The sequence below is a fragment of the Pyxicephalus adspersus genome, chromosome 5 (assembly GCF_032062135.1).
Source record: "Pyxicephalus adspersus chromosome 5, UCB_Pads_2.0, whole genome shotgun sequence".
Taxonomy (NCBI): Eukaryota; Metazoa; Chordata; class Amphibia; order Anura; family Pyxicephalidae; genus Pyxicephalus; species Pyxicephalus adspersus.
Window position 1 is genome coordinate 136,974,073 of NC_092862.1, and position 19,806 is coordinate 136,993,878.

Below are 19,806 nucleotides of genomic sequence, written 5' to 3' on the forward strand. Positions count from 1 at the left end.
GATTCTTAAAGCCGAACTCCAGCAGTATAAAAAAAACTACCCTTGCAACAGGGCTACCTTTGTACTCCAAAGGTTAAATGGTCATATATATCCAGAGGGTACGTAAAAAGCAGTTTTACTTACCATTTTCCCTCTCATTGCCACAGGCTCCTTGACTGGTCCCCTGCAGTCTCTTTTCTGAGCTGCGGTTGCAGACATCGTCCTGTAGAACACAGGTCCAGTAGTCCTGCACTGCAAATGAGGATGCTAAAGGCTCACACACAACTCACTGTGTCTGAAAGCAAAGAAGAGCATCAGACTTGGGGGAGTGAGGGATAAGGTAGTTGATTTTTTTTTTTGCTATGAAAAAATGAGCATATATTTTATGGGGGGAGCCCTACTAGAAGGAGTTTTTTTATTCGCTGCACTAGATTTTCATCACCTGTGATAACAGTTGATCGAGTGCTAGTACGGGTGCCCAAATAGGCCATTAGTTTTCCTCTGTGCTGTACGGCTCAATAGATGGCTAATGACAGCTATTGATTATTGTCCAAAAACAGAACAGGATCCTCAGCAGTAGTCAAGTGGCCACCCCATACAATGCCTATTTGTTCCTAATTCTGTCTGAAACATTCACTAACAATCGTTTCAAGCAACAATTATTAAGCATATGTACAAAACTTATGAGAAACTCTTAGGTAAAATCCAAACAATTGTTGGGACCAGGGACTCACCTTATGTTCCCAGGGATCAATTTAAAAAAACGTAGATAATTGCAAGCACCACAAGGAGCAGCACTTTAGCAGCCACCTTAAAAAAACCTTTTCACATAACTTTCACGTCCATTTGTAATCGTGTTATGTTAAAGAATGTGCCTGGTGTATCTTGGTATAATGCATTGCATTTTTATTCGGCTGCCAAAGCACCACATATACAGGTTTCAGCTATGAAAAGCCTTGGATCTGTCCCATCCCAGACTTCACTATCGATTCATATTTGTAGTTACAGAACATACTGTTGAACAGTAACAGATTGGAGGGTCTATTGAAAGATTGAATTTCCTAGGTGAAATCAGTACTTGCATGATGAGAACCTAGGGTTTTGGAGCTCCCTGGGAAGCTTTGCTTTAGATAGATCCAGTTATTTTAATATTTTTTTTATTATAGTTGTGCAGATTTTTAACAGTTTTATATATGCCACCTTTTATAGTTTTACTTACTTGAGATTGATTCTTCAATTTTAAATTCAAAGTTTGAAGGTCACCTTGGTTAGCCAACTGCTGCCCCAACAGCTGCCAAACCTCAGACACCGTCTCCTTGATTCAGAGTGTACATATCAGTATCAAGTAGCAAAATAGTTATATGAATTTCTCTAAAATACAAGACAATGTAACACCAGGTACAGGTCAGGTACTGGTAGAGCACTGACCGTCAGTTCTTGACTCTCAAGCTGTAGAGTCAGTGACCAGCACCCTTGTCTCCAAACAGTCAACACCAAAGACCCAATGTAAAAAAATTAAGGTAACAAAAAATAACTCTATTCTAATATAGACTCAACCGTGACTAAAAGGAGGGAGCAGCAATCATCTACAGACTCTTTAATATTAGTCTGACTACATTATAGCAGAATCTGATTGGTTTCCATGGCTTTTTTTTGCAATTCAAACTTGATCTCTTACTAGGTAAGCCTGCTTGAGTTCTTCTTCAAAGCCCCAAAACCCAATTCCAAAACATTACCAATTTGGACTTTTTAATATAACAATACGTAGAATGTTTTCCACATTTTTTCACATAGAAGAGAACCATTTTGCTGGCTGATGTGACATTTATGAGAACAAAGTTGTAAATTCGTTACACGCTATTAACATCACCAAGGTCTCAAGATGGCTGCCGTACATTACAACATAAAAAAGTACATTTTAACCAAAAAAAGAAGAAAAAAATGAGTCTTTCGGTCAGCAGCTGTAGGAAGAGTCCATCCATTGTTGGATGCCGGATCAGTCTGTGTCCTGCCGGTGTTTTTAACTTTAAATAAAATAATAAAAAGGCAGCAAAATTGGTCAGCAGCTTTGCTTTGAACTGGAGACAACCCAGACTAAAAAATAAAAAAAGAAAGCTGCACACAGCTTGCATTGATTGGCTTGTTTGCAGATACACAGAGGAGACTGCAGGTCAGGTGCCCAGGATAAGCTGTGTGACACTCGGAACCTCATGGCATGGCGATTGGCCAAGTCTATATTTGACCTTCCTTGGCTCAGGGGATCTTCGTTTCAGGTGTACTGTCCTCTTCAGCCTTCTGCCCATTCGGCTTGTGAAGTTCTGAACTGTCTTTGTGTGTCTGTAAACCCTCAAAGTAAGGATGAGACAGGGCGTTGAATGCCGACACTCGATTTGCAGGGTTAAATGTCAGACATTTCTGAAGGAAAGAAAAATCAGGGGTGAGAAAGTGTAGTTATGGGAAAAACATGGCCTACAATTGTCTTTATCTAATTTAGCTCCAAGTCTACAACCGGCCTTGCTGCCAATGTGCCACACTGACACAGCTTGTATTGATCGGCTTGTATGCCAAAACAAAAGAAAGACTGCAGGTCAGGTGTCCAGGATAAGCTGTGTGACACTCTGAACCTCATGGCCTAGCCAAGTCTTTATTTTGACCATTCTTGTCAAGCCTACAACAACCATACAATGATAGATGAAAGAGTTTTTCCACCCTTGTGCACAGTTTCTAATGCCAGCTCTTAATAGATAAAGCAAATAAAGCAAAATCAAAAAAACAAAAAAGAAGGGCATGCAAATGAGATTTACTTGAAACACACCTTTGCTAGTAACAAAATATCAAAACTTTACAAAGCAATACAAAGTAGATACAATTTAGGCCAACTTGGCACTATTATTATATATTATTTTAATTATTATTATTAATAAACAGGATGCATATAGGGCCAACATGATACACAGCACTGAACATTAAATAGGGGTTGCAAATGACAGACAGAAACAGACAGTGACACACGGGGAGAAGGGGACCCTGCCCAAAAGAGCTTATAATCTATACAAGTTTTGCTATTTCTATTATTCGCCGATAAGTCCATTTTCCATATATTACTGGGGTATCCAGAATACAATCGCTGCTGTCTATTTATCCCAGATGCGTTTTGCCCAAATAGGCTTCCTCAGGAGTAGCAACAACATGCGATACAAACTAGGTTTCTCAAATAAATAATGACAACAGTCAAAATAAACTTAGCCTAATTATGCTAATTACAAAATATTCAAAAATGATTAATGGCTAAATAAACATACATACATACACTGTTTTTGTTTGTATCGCATGTTGTTGCTACCCCTAAAGAAGCCTATTTGGGCGAAACGTGTCGGAATTAAATAGACAATGGTGATTGTATTATGGATACCTCATTATTATATGGAATACGGACTTACCAGCTAATGATATGGTAATGACACTTGTATAGTGCAAAGTTGGCCTAAATCGAATCAACAACTTGGGGTCTGGCCTTGCTAACACTACAGGTGACACCCTGGGTGGGAGCATAAGCCTAAATAGCCACCATGGTCTGACGGGGAATTCATAATTGTGTGGTACATATTTGAATTCTTTTGGCTACATTTCCTAATATAGGACAATAATTGAAATATTATTGGGTGTAATATCATATATTCTTATGAGCATAGGTGGAGTTGTAAGCTCCCTTTGCATCTTTATCTTTATTTGGTTTGCTATAAACAAGTCAAGCTCATTGAATGCTACTTCAGTACATGGGAAAGTTTGATAAACACTTTAAAACTTCCCACATAGTGACGTGAGCTCTGCCAAAGAAGATGATTGCTTCTCTGGTAAAGCAGATAACTGAGTTTTTAGGTTTCTTTTTTCCCCACTTTGTCCACTTTTTCCTAGGTGACCACTTCACTCAGCTTTTGAGGCCCAATATGTAGAACTTCACTTTAGGCTGAAAAGCCTTCTGACAAATTCTGAGGTTTATAAACTCACCATAAGTAAATCTTTGCCTAGTTCATCAATGTCTGGAACAAGGTCTTCTATGGACTGCGGATGTCGGAAAGGGAAGGCACTTTGAGGGATGGCTACTTCACTGGGCCACTCGTCTTCATCTGGGAGACCAATGACACTAGAAGGGGGAGATAAAAGGTGTAAACACATTACAGCTTAGGTATGTAAATTGCATTGTATATGGTGAAATGTAAAGAAAACATTTGATAGACTGTTGTCATATTTAGAAACTATGTTTTTAGATGCAGTAAGGACATCCAGCCTAAGGGTTAGGACAGAGCAGATAAGGTTCTTTTCACAAGCCTGTTGGGGAGATTTTTTTTAGGAAAGGAAATTTTGTGAGACCTCTTCACACATTCAGTAATGAAGAAACACAGGTTAGGTCTTCATTTTCACTTCCTAAAGACAACTGCTCTCCTCAACTCATCTGGCTGTCAGGGTAAGTAGGATGACAATGGAGTAACAGACAGCAATTAAAGCTACATTATTACCATTTATTAATGATCCCAGTGTTCTCCCCAGCCCCTTTTAGTCGGGTGCACCACCTGGCACTTTTCACTTTTCATTTCTTCCCACCCAGCTTAAAAAAAAAATTCCAGGTTGAAAACTGGATCCTTTCAATGAGTCTACTATGTACCAAGTGCTGGACTCTATACCATAAGGTATGTTCTAATTGCTGTCTGGGTTCTATTGGAGGCATCTAACCCCACAATTTTCCTAACTACCATTAGGGTTTGATTATGTACACATCAGGTGATTGTCAACCGTCATGAACAGTCATGCTTGTCTCAGGTGAAAGTCTGACACGTGTACAGCGTTGCCCCAACATTGTTCATCAATCTGCCATGGAATGCACAGTGGAATGCCACTCAATCTTTCTCCCCTCTCTATCGAGCAAAATGGCATTATGTGTACGCCATAGGTTTGTTGATTTGTTGCAGGAAACAATCACAAAAGATTTCCAACAACAATGATTTGACTTATGTACAAGTTCACATATACGTGTCTGATGTAGATGTACATCATGTACATAAGTCAGATCATTGTTGGAAACGTTTTGTGATTGTTTCTTGCAACAAATCAACGAACATTTGGCATGCAAACAATGCCATTTTGCTCGATGGAGAGGGGAGGGGGAGAATGATTGAGTGGCATTCAACTTTGCATACACGTGTCTGAAGTTAATGAAAAAGATGGTGCAAACATGCAGAGGGAACCTGGACAGTCCAGGTATAGAGGCAGCTCTATACCCAGGAGGCTGAAAACTTTGTGCAAGTTATGCCAAACAACCCCTGCGCATTAACTGCGTTAATCTTTGGACATTTTGATTGGTGAAAGCTAGCAAAAAGCCCTAAAACGCAAGTTGGTGAGTGGAGTGAATCAGACAAAGCTTCTTATTTGATGCTAAATCTTACACAAGGGAAGAGAGATCTCTGGAGCTCACCGACAGCCAGATTCTTTCATTACCAGGTCTTGGTCTCGCTATCAATAATAACAGGCCACCTATTCTATATTACAGTAAATATAGATTAAAGGGACATCGCCTCATGCTTGTAAGAATATGTTCCTGATTATGTTACTCTAGTTGATCTATACAATGGGGACCTGATTTATTAAAGCTCTCCAAGGCACTTTCATCAGTGAAGCTGGGTGATCCAGCAAACCTGGAATGGATCTGGTTCAGGATTAAAACTATTTGTTACAAATAGCAAATGACTTTCAAAAAATCCATTCCAAGTTTGCTGGATCACACACATTCACTGATAAAAATGTATTCTCTCCAGCCTTGGAGAACTTTTTATGTCACTTTGTAAAGAGTTCTAAGAAGCGTACACAAGAGGGAGATACAGCCTCATATACTGTACAGTCTGCTGCCACTTTTGGATTTATTTGATACAGTGCAAACAAAAGCTATACACACAGAATGAACAAACACTTATCAGATTTGAATGTAAATAGAAAATCCTATTGACTTACTCAAATATCTTTTCTAGCTGATGCACATCTGAGCTTCCACAAAATAGGGGCCTTAAAGAGAAAAAAAAACAGTGTTGAACTTAGTCAATTATATACTGATTGGTACAGAATATTTTGATTGTATTTAAAAGATTGCATCTATAAAGCTGATTTCTTACAATGAAAAAGATATTACTTAAAAGCCATTTGGTGCAAAAAAACCCAGATATTTCCATGTACAGGTATTGGTGACATCATTACCGAGATATACAGAGAGCAGAAAGAACTCAGCAAAAACTCAGCATGTCCAACCACTATAGGATATCTGGGCAACATGGTGGCTCAGTGGTTAGTACTCTAGCCTTTGCAGCGCTGGGTCCCAGGTTCAAACCTTGGCCAGAACTCCATCTGTATGGAGTTTGCAGGTTCTCTCCGTGTTTGCCTGGGTTTCCTCCTACATTCCAAAAACATGACTCCAAAGCTGATTTTAGACTGTATTAATGAGATATGACTATGGCAGGAACATTAAATTGTGAGCTCCTTTGGGTGAGTTAGTGACATGACTATGGACTATGTACAGCGCTGCATAATATGTTGGCGCTATATAAATACTGTGTAATATTAATATGAAATACTACAGAGAGGCAGAGACCAGCCCAGTCACCCTGCACATGGAGCGATAGCAGTGGCCAGTTTTTATTACAGAAAGCTTTTGCACAGTGGATTAGTTTCTATGTTGAATTTGCAGATTCAGAAGAGACACATAAAGGACAGCAACATACAAGAATACACATGCCTACTTTATTTAGACAATTCCCGAGATTCTTCGACTTTATATAAAGGGCCAAAGACTTACAAAAACCTAAAGCACTAGTAGTCTGCCCTAATGGATGACTTTACCTAAAGTACCCAAGGAGTTACCTGAGCAGGATAGTGAGCACTTATGACGACTGGAAGGACTTATCATTCCAGAGAGAATTCCTACCAGAAAGAGTCCTGATCCTTGCAGTTAATTTTATCTCTTGCACAATTAACAAGCCATTTTTTTTTGCATAACATAAGGTATGCATTATACATTTATAAATATTTTCAGGATCCTACATTTCATAGCTAAAAGAAGCTGCAGTGGAAGATTTGCTCACCATGATGCAGAAAAATATGTTTACAGTGGGGAACTAAAATCACAGCTGGACAAGGCTCCCTTGAACCATTCACAAAGTAACCATAAGAGGGAGCCTGGGGCCCAGTGGATATCATAGGGGCCAAGCTACAACCCTTCATACTCCTGAAGTAAACCAAAGAAAGTTGTAACAGGGTAAAGATACTGTATGAACTTCCACGTCACTATACAAAAAAAAAAAAAAAAAAAAAAAGATGAATCTCTAGGCAGTGGTTACCAAGCAGTGGTCTGCGAAAAAAAATGTGGACATTATTGCAATTTTTATGTTTTATTATTAGTAAAACATAAATAATAATGTAATTAATTTCCTATATTCTGAATGTCAATTGTCCCCTTTATATTGCACTAAATTCACAAACTGTACTAGAGACGGAAGAACAAGGGAGGCGCAGCGTGACGTCAGTGTAGTGTTAAATTGTATGAGGGAACCGTTGCCAAGCCGTACGCTTCAGTATTGTTTCCACCATTACAACAGTCACCCCGCTCCGCCAATACCGATTCTCACCCGATTGTTTTATTTTATTTTGTTTATTTCTCAGATGTTCTTTTAGGTAAGTATGGCCTTAGCTGTGTATTTTCTTTACCTGTTATATTTAATGGCATCAAATAGTTTGACTTGGATAACTATCATTTCATGTTTGGTCTTAGAATGGAATTAAATAAACCCATAATGAGTGAGAAAATGCAAACAAGTATTTTACATTCCTTTAGTAATACCAAAGATAATGTAACTAATGATAATAGTAACAATAGTAATACTTCACTTAACCGTGAGCTGATCAATGAATCAGAACCGCCACAGTCCTCATCAGGCACCATTAGGAAGATGATTATTTTACAAATATATTTTTCTTTTTACAAATATATTTTTATATCCTGGTCCGCAGGATATAAAATTATGAATTTATTGGTCTGTGAGGTCCGAAAGGTTGGTGACTGCAGTCTTAAGGGACCAAATGCATGTATAGGGAGTCCAAGGGTGCCAAGTTGCCCTAGATTAATTCTGCTTTAATCCCACAGAAGACATGTGCTGGGGAACAGGGAGGTAATTTTAGCTCACTAGCTACACCACTTGCCAGTATTTATGTAGTTCCTAGAGGGGATAAACCGGGTGAAAGAATGGGGCGCACTAACCTACATGGTTACACCACTAACTAGTTCAAATCTAGCTCCTGGCAGCTGTGAGGCCGGGAAATTTCTGAGCTGTTCTGCATTGTGGTTCTAACCCAAAAACATAATAAAAGGATAGCTCTCTCCTACTATGATAGTATCGCAGATGTCTGTTCTTTCAGGAGGCCTTGGCACTGAATTTCTGTGGAATTCATGTGCATTTTTCACGCGTGCCTAAAGAGATGCAAAATTTTGGTTGTCAACCAATAACCCAACATGTCGTCACTCTTCCATCTTTGATCATCTTCTGTGGACAATGTCCAAAAGAATATTCTCACGGCCTCAGGTAGACGGCCATGACATGGCCAACCTCCCGTTCATCTCCGCAGTGTGATTCTTTCCAGAAATTGGAAGCGCACTGTATGATGCTATAACAGCTTCTTGAAGAGCAGCCAAATTTTCAGCGGACACCCGCTGTACAGCTCTCAGCCAGATATGTACTGATTGAGACCATCTGGTGAAAGGAATGGACGCTGGAAATTATGTTGCTGTTTATGAGAAAGAACAGTAATTTATCAGGGTTGGTTGGTTTTATGGTGCCTACAGGCATAAGATGGAGAAAAGTTGGAACCCATGTGCAACTGATGCTAATTTCCCACAATCCTCAGTGTTCGTGTTTCTTTTATGAACTACTTTACCCGTTTCAGAACCTTTATTGTTCTGCTTTCCTCTCTCCATTTACTTCTGATATCTCTGAATCCCAATCACCTACTCCATTTCCCCCTCTGGCGATTTCATCCTAGCTCCAGTTCTACTTTTTGTTCTGCTTCTTTTTCCTGCAGTCCTCACCGCTGCACCTAGTCCCTATGTTATCCCGCTCCCCACTTTCTGTTACCACCAACTCCTGGTCTACTTTTCCACTCTGATGACTGCTAAACCTACTATGGCTCTTAGTGCCACTGTCAAACCAATTCCAGACCCGTTTTATGCTCTTCCATTCTTCATTTTATCCAATGCTTCCTTTGTTTTGCTGATTTCACATATATCCCAGTTTCTCTCTTATGCTTCCCATTCTCTTTGCTTTTGGCTCACATTCCATCCTGACCCCACTTACCCTCCGGTGCAAATCTCTATGGTTCTCTGCCTTTTTTTGCACCAAGCCCAGCTTCTTATCTCCCCCAGATACAAATGCCATTCCCATCCAAGTCTGTCCCCCATGATTTTCCATCTATTCCTCTTCATGGCTGGTCTCATCTGGCCCGATACAAGTATACATGACATGAGTTCCGACACGCCTTGTTGCATGCTTGTTCCAATACTGAAGCCAGAGATGGCCTGGCAACTCGTATTTCTGCAGTTTTCACAAAGCAAAGGTTTGATTTAATTTGAATTCTTTGTAATTATTTGCAGTCAGATTCCATAGAGTTTCTTATGTGGAGTGGGTAAATAAGCTTCACCTTTCTCTATTTAGGATTATACATACCGGTATATTCTAAAATCCAATCGGTAAAAACTAACTGGTGGCCATGAGGAACTTCTTTGTGCAGGCTTTATGATTGTAGGAACCAGGAAACAAACTGCAGTGGGTGTGTTTGGGAATTCCTGTCCTTTACAATAGAAGTAAAAGGAGTTCCCAGATTACCCAAAAAAGTGTAAAGTGGCTTGAGCAATGAATGAAGGAACTGAAAAGAAGTGGTATGTTCTTCCCGCAAGCTATTTAAGTCTTTTTAGTTTCTATTCAGACTATATATAGTGTACCTTTAACATTCATTGCAGAGTTCAAAACTCGTAAAAAGTTTGTGAAGCTGTAAAAGTGTTAAATGTTGTTGAATGTTGTGTGTCCAATCTAGACAAATCCCTTCACATAATCAGTGTGCGCCTTGGCTGCAGTGGGCTTTCAGTCTGAATTCCTAGCTGCTGGCCATGGTTTTGCACTTGCTCTGTACACCAGTACGGTGAATCCCATTAAGTGGCACCTGTGTCGTGGGAAAACATTCTAGCTATGTACATAGCCTGATCTGCGGCTTTCTAATCAGTCTCCGATGAGGCCATGTCCTTGCCATATGACTTCCCCCTTTACATAACTGAGCTCAGCTTGCTCTGCAGAACGTCATTGTTTCTACAATGATAATGGCCAGATCACTGCTAGGTTAAAGGGAAATTACATATGTCACAAATAATATATTTTGTTTTATATACGTACAAGCATAATTAGCTGAACATAGTTTTCCAATAATTGTAATATCTTTAGACTTGTTACTATATACAACTTGTCAATATTGTGCATAAGTTATATTCATGTAAACATATTTGTCTCTGGCCCTGTATAATTATATAGAACAGGAGATGAAATACCTCTTGTGGGTAAGTAGTTCACCTAATGACAGCTAAATGATTTGCAACCCATTCTTGCCCACAACCTGTAGATTAATGCATCCCCAATGTCTATTCTAAAAATATGTATTTAATCAGCCCCCAAAAATCCCTTCTATTCTTTGCAGAGAACTGCATATCTTTAATACCTGTGGCTACACTTCATGCTCCATTCAAAATATCTTTAATTGTAACCCCCCATCTGCTGTAGGGAGCTGAGACTACAAATATAACACCCCCATCCATGAGATGCAATGAAAGGAATCATGGGACATGGAGTTTTCCTATAGACACAAAGCTGACATTGTAGCTGCTCTGCTGCCCTCTGGTGTTCAGCCAGAAGAAGTGAAAACCACCAGCAGCCTCTACACAGATTCAGTGCATAAAGAAAACTTTTTCAAAGTAAAAACATGTTTCAAAAAGATTTTCTTACATATGTGCTTCTAGTTTCTGATTAAATCTGAGGACTGTCAATTTACATTTAATGTTTTTTTGCATCACACCCCATGCTGAGGGAAAGTTAATGTCTACCATCTCTTTCACAGGTCATAGAGGGTACTTCTATCTACTAGACTGGAATGCCAATGACATCTATGGGCCACAATAATGACCAGAAACCAATAAGAAAGTTTCCTTGTCAACATTTCAACTATGACAAAAAAAAATACCAGCAGGGTGAAAGCTTTCATTCACAAAATAAGAATTTAGCTTACAAATAATAGAGCACCACAATATACATTAGAAGCTGAAGCAAGTGAGATAGAGCTATCCTTATTTCCTGGATTGAGGACGTAAAGCATCATCTTTCTATCTGTTTCTTCCCCAGCCTGTTTGTGGCTCACCCATTTCATTTACTGACTGAAGGGGTACAACTACTGAAAATATTTTTAATGCTGTCTGTACATTTCTGCAGAAAATGAGAACAGAAAAATGTTTTAAGAATTTAAAGTTTCAAAAAGTTAAGTAAAAAAAAAAAAAAGAGCCTGCGCCCAATATAGAAGCCTATGCATCCCAATTTGCATAAAAAGCAATAGACTCATACAGGAGCAGTTGACCAAAATGATTTAATTTCTAGTTTACAGTCTCATAAATCCTCTTCTGGCAGATTCTGGAGAAAATGCTCTATATCTAAAAAATTCCCTAAATCCAAAAAGTGGAAGATACTTCCTAATCCCAGCAGTTTAAGGTAATTGTCTCCCAGCCCTGGGCCTACCAGGGCTGCCAAGCTGTGTGCAGTCTTAGATGTCAGTACAGGACATGTATTTGTAATGCAAAAAAAGTAAGATACTACAGGGGAGCCAAGGCGGGCTGACTGTTTCTATTACCACATTACACAGCTGCCTGGCAAAGATGGGAGCGCAGAAGTAAACCACAACCGTACTACTGCCTGGCCGCCCACTATAACAGTAAAACCCAACCGCAAATGAATGCAATTACAGAATTCACAACGGCTATCAATCAACTGATTGCTGATACTTATGAAAACATCTGTCAGTGGATGAGAGATTAGAACTCGGAACCTAAAGATTACCTGTAGGTTAGGAGAATAAATACAAAAGGCGCTAACGAATGGGGCAGAGACATTAGGGACCATTCTTTCTTAAATTTAAGGATAAAAAAATGTCGTTTGGCTGCAATACTCGCCTTCTTTTTAGTGCTGTTCTTTTTGGTGGAACTAAAAATAAAAAATACAAACTTGAGAGCCGACCTCTACTTTATTGCAGAAGGGACAGGCTATGCCCCTTCTGCAATGAAACAGATTTGCCAAACTTCATGCGCAGCTCAGTGTCCAATCCTCAGGAGTTAGGCGAGAATTACGTCATTCTGGCCTGGCCAATCAAGGTGGCCGAACATCCTTGAAGATTGTAAGCTCTTTGGGGCAGGATCTTCTCCTCATTCTGTGTCACTGCTTATATGTGTCCATCATTGGCAACCCTTCTTTAATGTACAGGGCTGCGTAATATGTTAAAAATTAATAATAATAATAATAATAATATTATTAGGAGGACCCGGGGAAGAGGTCACCACCAAGGTGAGTGGATACAAGTTTTGTTAGGAACAAGCAGGAACATTTATTTTATTGCAGAGACCTTGCCTGTTCTTTCTGTATTGCAAAAACTTGCAATTTTGCTTCCTCCCGCTATCATCTTTTTAGGTCTACTACACATGAACAAATTCAATGCCAATTTTTGTGCATTACTGGTGAATCAGAACACATATATAATACTCCACGCTTTGACGCGGATATAAAGTGTTCAAAATTTTGATTGATTTGAATAACATTTACAATCTTTTGAGTATTCATTTATCAATGGAAGTAGGAACCCAAAATTAGTTGCTTATGATTGGTTGGCTGCTACCTTACCTTCAAAATCACTTAAGATCCAATAGTTTTATTAGATCGGAAGTGAAACCTGCTGGTGGCCATAGATGAATTAATGTTGAATTAACATACTGTAAATGCAGGGTGCAGGGGGAAGAGGGCATAACCAATGCTTTCTGCATCACTGAGAACCACCCACTGCTGAATGAAAACGTATTTTAAGTACAAGTGTGTTATAAATGTGTTAGAAACAAATGACCGCAGATAGCAGGAACACTTGTGTGCAAAATCGTAGCCCAAGCATCTTTAGCCGGCCCTTCTACCCCTGTTATGTCCCCCTGGGATTCACTATTGTAATGCCCAGAAGGTTATAAGAAGGTCCAAACTCTGGCAAATGGGTGTTTATAGTTAGAGATAAATACAGACTTTTCCAGAAGTAGAAGATTTTTAGCAAGAGCAGGTGTAATATGGGACCGCAGGGTCCCAGCTGTGCATCTGCTCTGTTATTTGCATCTGTAACACAACACGCCATATGTGCTTTCATACAACTGTGTGCAGTGCACAATGCAGAAAATACTCAGGACCCCAAATTGACAGCTTTTTATAACCCCCTCCATATAAAGACCAATATGCAGCTTACTTTCTGCGGAACATTTCTGCGAATATACAGCCGACGCTCCAGAGATCCACCGGCGTGGCATAACTGGACTGCAGAAGAACCTCCGGTGCTCTGTACCACAACGTGACCACCTGAAATATAACAATGTAAAGTTGGATATGGAAATACACAGCTGCCAAAAATAACAGCACTTCCTGTTCTAAAATGAGAAAACTCTTTGACGCAAATACAGGTAAACATCAAATGAACAAAGGTTGCAATTACTTGGATTGTAAGAAAATAATATGCCATGCCCCATCCTGCCATATATGCAGTTAGTTATGCTGTAAATTTAATGTCTGTAATTACAAGTTCTTATCTTGTAGATGTCACTAAATCTGAGCCTGTGAAAATGCAAGATGGAGTGTTCAATGGTTTCATCATTTACCCTATTTACCCTGTGAACACCTTGCAGCCTGGTTTATATCTGGCTTCTCCTCTCCCCCCTTCCTCTAGCAGCCTTGTGTGCACAGGTAGAAGGTGGCGTCTGCAGCTCAGGCTCCTCCCCTCCTCCCTCCCTCTAGAAGCCTTGTGTGCACAGGTATAAGGTGGCGTCTGCAGCTCAGGCTCGTCCTCTTTGCCAGCCCACTAGCAGCCTTGTAAGCAGGTAGAAGGTGGAGTCTGTAGCTCAGGCTCCTCCTTTCTTCCCTCCCACAAGCAGCATGTGTGCACAGATAGAAGGTGGAGTCTGCAGCTCAGGCTCCTCCCCTCTTCCCTACCACTAGCAGCCTTGAATAGAAGGTAGAAGGTGAACTCTGCAGCTCAGGCTCATCCTCCCTCCCTTCACTCTAGCAGCCTTGTAAGCAGGTAGAAGGTGGAGTCTGCAGCTTAGGCTCCTCCTCTCTTCCCTCCCACTAGCAGCCTTGAATGGACAGGTGGAAGGTGGAGTCTGCAGCTCAGGCGCCTTCTCTTTCCAGCAGCCTTGTGTGTACAGGTAGTAGGTGGAGTCTGCAGCCTAGGCCCCTCCTCTCTGCCAGCCCACTAGCAGCCTTGTAATCAGGTAGAAGATGGAGTCTGCAGCTTAGGCTCCTCCTCTTTCCTTGTCCACCAGCAGCCTTGTGTTCATAGGTAGAAGGTGGAGTCTGCAGCTCAGGTCCCTCCTCTTCCAACCCACGAGCAGCTTGTGTGCACAGGTAGAAGGTGGAGTCTGCAGCTTCGGTTCCTCCTTTCTCTTCTCCCTTTTCATCCACCTTTTAAGGACAGGTAAGAGGTGCAGTCTTCAGCTCAGGCTCCCTGATATCTCCACACAATTCGCAAGTTTAAGTAGAATGTGGTGTTTGTAGTTCAAGCTCATCCTCTCTGCCCTCCTTTCAGACACTTTATAGCACCAGCAAGATGTGGAGTTTTGCAGCCTAAACATTATTTACATATTACAATAAATTGGTTCAGGGAAGGGAAACCTTGTATTACATCAAAACCCAACAAGGCCAAAAAGAAGGTTTCATTATTTTAGTTTTTGCCATTTGAAAGAGATTCGAGCTTTAAAATGGCCAAAGGATGGAAAGAACTGTGAGTTGCGGTGGGGAGATCTCATAACCAGAAACCCTCAGGACTCCATAACATGTACACAGTCATTGACAACTGTAATGTGAGCTAACTGGCAATATAGTCTGAAATTTCTATATTTTAACAAAACCTATATATGTTAAATGAAGGTCTGTAGAAGTCCAGAGCTTTGTCACCCGAACGTCCCCTTGACAAAGTCCAATGCACTATGGATCTGACAAAACCAGTTTACAATCCGCTCCAGCTCACTATGGGAACCAAACAAATATTTGCCGGCATTCTTTCATGTCAGCAGATAAGAATACATACAAAATAGTTCTTGGTGCCGCTGCTGGTGAACGGCTCTGAGCAGACACATGGCTGATTCACTGGCATTCCCAATGTCGTTACATAAGAGAAGAAAATAAATGAATATTTTATCCTGAAATTAAACTGTTGTCATGTCTTTTTATTTGCACATGACCCCATGTTTTTTCCTGCAAAGTACGAAAAATACCAGCAGGCATGGTTCAGTTTCTAATTTCTATGCATGCTGGACTGAAATTGCAATAAATGGTGTCAGCCCTGCCCAGCTGTCTTAATCCAAAATTCCTCTCTCCCCCAATCTCCGCAGTATAGTGGGGAGGTGGTGCATTGTAGCCCAAGAAAAAATCTGTGAGGGCCGATTAGACAATACAGGCAGAGTACACTATAAAGCTCCGAATTTCAGGTTTGAACAATCATTGACCAGCAAAGAACATTTCAATGGCATATTAAAATGTGTCACATTTGGTGTCACAGAGGATGGCGGTTCTACTTACAATTTAAATGCAAATCTGTTTATGGATGAATCATGTGATTGAATCTAGTTTTTGGTGATAATTATTTATTATCACTCCATGATGGAGTGAGTATCACCAATTTTATCTGGAGAAGTACTGAATATCATTGGAGAACATATATGGGATACCGCCATCTCTGTGTGTTGTGATTTTAATTCTGCCTTTTGCCTACATTCATACCAAGAGAGTAAGCATACCGGTGAATGCAACATGTGAATGTGAATCCAAAATGTACTGATACACCTACTATCTGTACCAATTACATGCCTGAGGAAGCGGACACATTCTGCGAAACGCGTTGGTAAATCTCATCATATGTAATGTGTGCAATGTATCTAGCCCATGTATGCTAACAATGTTGATTAACTCTTTCTGAAACTTGGTATAAGGGAAGAGGCATGTATATTTTTTAACTGTTGTTTCTTAATGAAGGAAATAAAAGGTATATAACAATTTTTTATAAATCCACTGCTGGTAAAGTCCCGTATGTTTCTTGTTCTTGTATTCTTCAATGTATATTTGGGATATTGGCAGGAAAACAAATGTTAAAAGACCAGACAATATTAGTGATATAAAAAAAAATGGAACTGAAGTTACACCTTAGGAATCTGGCACCAGGCTGGCCAGGCTTATTGCGGGAAGGGACAGGAGATACCCTGTGCAATAGGCATATCTACCTGACTGATCGCAGTCTCTTCTATTCAAATTCACCATGCTGCGCATGCACGGCCCAGGTTTGGTTAACACCAGCCCATGCGGCTTCCCCTGCATGTGCCAGGACTGAATGAACACCTGCATGCCTGTCCGGCCTCACCAATCAAGATGGCCAAGGATCAGAACAAGGAAGAGTAGGAAGAAGATGGCAGCGCCCATGATGGAATGGTGACTATCGAGTATACAGTGGGTTCAATTCCCCTTTAAAAACAATCTCTACAACTTATACCTCCCTTTTACACGTCTTATGGTAATGTGCATGTTATACTGCTCATTACTGCAATGCACAGCACCTGTACAGTACAGTGAGCTGTCATTCTTTTGAGATGACACTCCAGTGCAAAAAGGTACAAAAGGTGCCAAGAGAGGTGGTGCCAAGAGAGGTGGACACAAGGAGCGGCAAAAGTGTGTCTTTGGACCTCAAGTCAGTTTAGTAAGGGGGCCCTAAGTGAGTTCGGCACAGGGGCCAAAGGTTGTCTGTGTCCTCCGTTGCCAATAGACTTCACCTTGCAGAAGCACATACTGCAAGATGTGCAATGTTAAAAAAAAATGCCATCAGGTTTCTTTCTCCATTACTATGCCTTGGCCCATTTAAGACAAATGGCAGTGCATGGAAAAGGAGTGTGATAGCGGAATTAAATTCAACAGTATGACAAGGTCTCACCCTATGGTCCTAACCTAACATCTAAAGCTCTAACCTTCATCTCTGATGCTCAAACTGGACCTAAAACTATGTATTAGTCATGATCTCTAACAGAATTGCACCAACCACAACTTCATCATCCAGTTTGGCACGATTCGGAACTATTTCCCATGAATGGGGACCAACAACACTTGAAAACTGCCAGGCTGCAGATAGGAACGCAAACGTTAAAGAATGGTGGGTCTCATTTATGTAGCTGTACATGAGCACAGTCAAGTCATCGGTGCTTATCTAACTTTTTATAATGGTGAGAATTCTTCTTGCACTAATTTTATGGAGCCCCCAACCTGCTACACTGAATTTTTAATTTTGGAAAAAAAACTTCTGGGAGATATGCAAATAGAATTAACTTACAAATAATCACACAATACCCAACAATCACTTGCGGAGAGGTGGTGGTGCCAGTATTTAAAAAAAAAATCTGCATCCTGCCAATTACTAAATAGAACGTTCTACCCTATTACGAGGGCATCTAGATATATTGTTGAGTAGCAAGAGCTATTTTTATGTTCAATTACCGGCACTTGCTTCTTTTTCCAGGAGAGGAAACACAAAATAAACAAACGCACGAAAAAAGGCTTCTTTCACTTTCTATGAAATGTGCTATTAAAGGAAAAATATAACCGATGCTTCTAGGAAGATACTTGCTGGTGGATATGTGAGAAACCAATGCTCGGTAAATTTTTTTTTTCCACACATTAAAGAGCAGCGACGTTGAAAACAAATCCTTAAGTGACCTTGTTTTTGTTCACTGAAGACATACGAGCTGTGAGCCTCTTTCAAAGAGCCATGATCAGATGGCCTTCTGTATAAAAGGGGTAATAAATCAAACGGCTTTACCTTCATCCTGAAAATCTACTTGGGGCTATACAAGGCGAGGGAGATACAAAGGGAACCAAATGTTAGTTGCAAATTTCTGGCTTTGCAAAGTATATATATTATGGCCAGAATTTTATTTTTAAGCTGAGTGGCTAGGCAGGTTGCTGCCATTGGACTGTGATTCAACTTCTCAGTAACCATCCAAAAACAGCCAGGTGGTACTAAAAAAAAGCCGGATGGTGCAGCCCGCTAAAAGTAGCTGGGGAGACTACTGTGTGTGTGTGTGTGTGTGTGTTTATATATATATATATATATATATATATATATATATATATATATATATCTATCAATTTATAACAATTGTATAAATTCATTACTGCCTATGGTAATCCAAAGCCTGGTGCCCAATGTATGGTGTCACATGCAGCCAAACCATGCAGCACTGACTGGTAAAGGGACTGTAATGGCAGCAATTTCCTAGGTTATATCTTCTACTACTTTCTGCTCATTTAAAAGAGCACTCAAAACCCATTTTTTCAAACTTGCCTACCCATCTACTTCCATCTTTTGAAACCGTCACTACTTCCCTCCACTACATATCTCCTCTCCTATTGTATGTTAATTCCCCCACCTATTAGATTGTAAGCTCTTCGGGGCAGGGTCCTCTCCTCCTGTGTTACTGTCTGAATCCATCTGTCATTTGCAACCCCTATTTATTGTACAGCGCTGTGTAATATGTCGGGGGTATATAAATCCTGTCTAATAATATTAATATTAACTACACCTGCTGCATGTACACAGTCCCTGACCATCTTCCATGGTAAAGGATTTAAAAGCAAAAAAGTCCCCATGAGTAATGGTCTGCCACCTCCCGAACAAAAAACATATTTTATAAAAATACCCAAGCTGATGAGTTTCATACATAATTTTATTTATTATTACCTAGGTCTCCATCCATCTCCTGGTGGACACCTTAAGTGTTTCTTCTACAATTTTTCAGAATATGGGTTTTTGTTGATGCATTCCATTTGAAGAATTATTAACATCCACAACTCTAAAGAGGATAACTTTACATATGTAAACAACAAAAATTACTTTCTTTGTGTTCATTTTCTTATACATTGTTGTTTCATGTATTCTATTTAGCAACAAAAGTCTCTAGAAAAACCAGTGTGATATTTCTCCTTCCCCTGAAAAAGCGGGTTTTATCCTGTGTAACACGTTGGGTTAAAGTGAATATTTGGTTTAAAATTGTGACCTTTTTACATTTGTGGATAGATTCAAGAGTTAGATTTGTATTTTCACAGGTATGTCATTCATGTGTCAAATTACTTTTTATGAACAGCTTATCTAAAAGTGTTTTAAGCTTTGCACTACAGAAACTCCCTGCCTTTTTAGATTACTCCACTTTATGAGCAACCATAAGCCTATCATTTAGGTATTATTATAAAGTGCATCTCTCACGATATGTTAAGTCTTCTGTAGAATTATATATACTGAACACTAATTTAGAGGGCACAGTTCTAGTAATTTCCTTAGGGTAACACTCAATGCACTGCACATTTCGAAAAAGACCACAGAACACCAACTACTTGCATGAACCAGAAGCACTGATACAGATCGAAGGTGAATATTGCA

General features: G+C 39.9%; 1 protein-coding gene across 3 annotated transcripts in view; it reads right to left on the reverse strand.

Moving 5' to 3' along the window:
- Positions 1-1,119: 1,119 nt before the first annotated feature.
- Positions 1,120-19,806, reverse strand: part of CDK6 (cyclin dependent kinase 6) — a 94,864-nt gene continuing 76,177 nt past the window's right edge. For all 3 annotated transcript variants that reach the window (XM_072412869.1, XM_072412871.1, XM_072412870.1), the window contains exons 5-8: positions 13,588-13,697; positions 5,983-6,033; positions 3,988-4,123; positions 1,120-2,394 (exon numbers count right to left, since the gene is read on the reverse strand). In XM_072412869.1, coding sequence (XP_072268970.1) covers positions 2,233-2,394; positions 3,988-4,123; positions 5,983-6,033; positions 13,588-13,697 — 459 coding nt within the window. In that variant the 3' untranslated portion in view covers positions 1,120-2,232. The remainder of the gene's footprint in view (positions 2,395-3,987; positions 4,124-5,982; positions 6,034-13,587; positions 13,698-19,806) is intronic.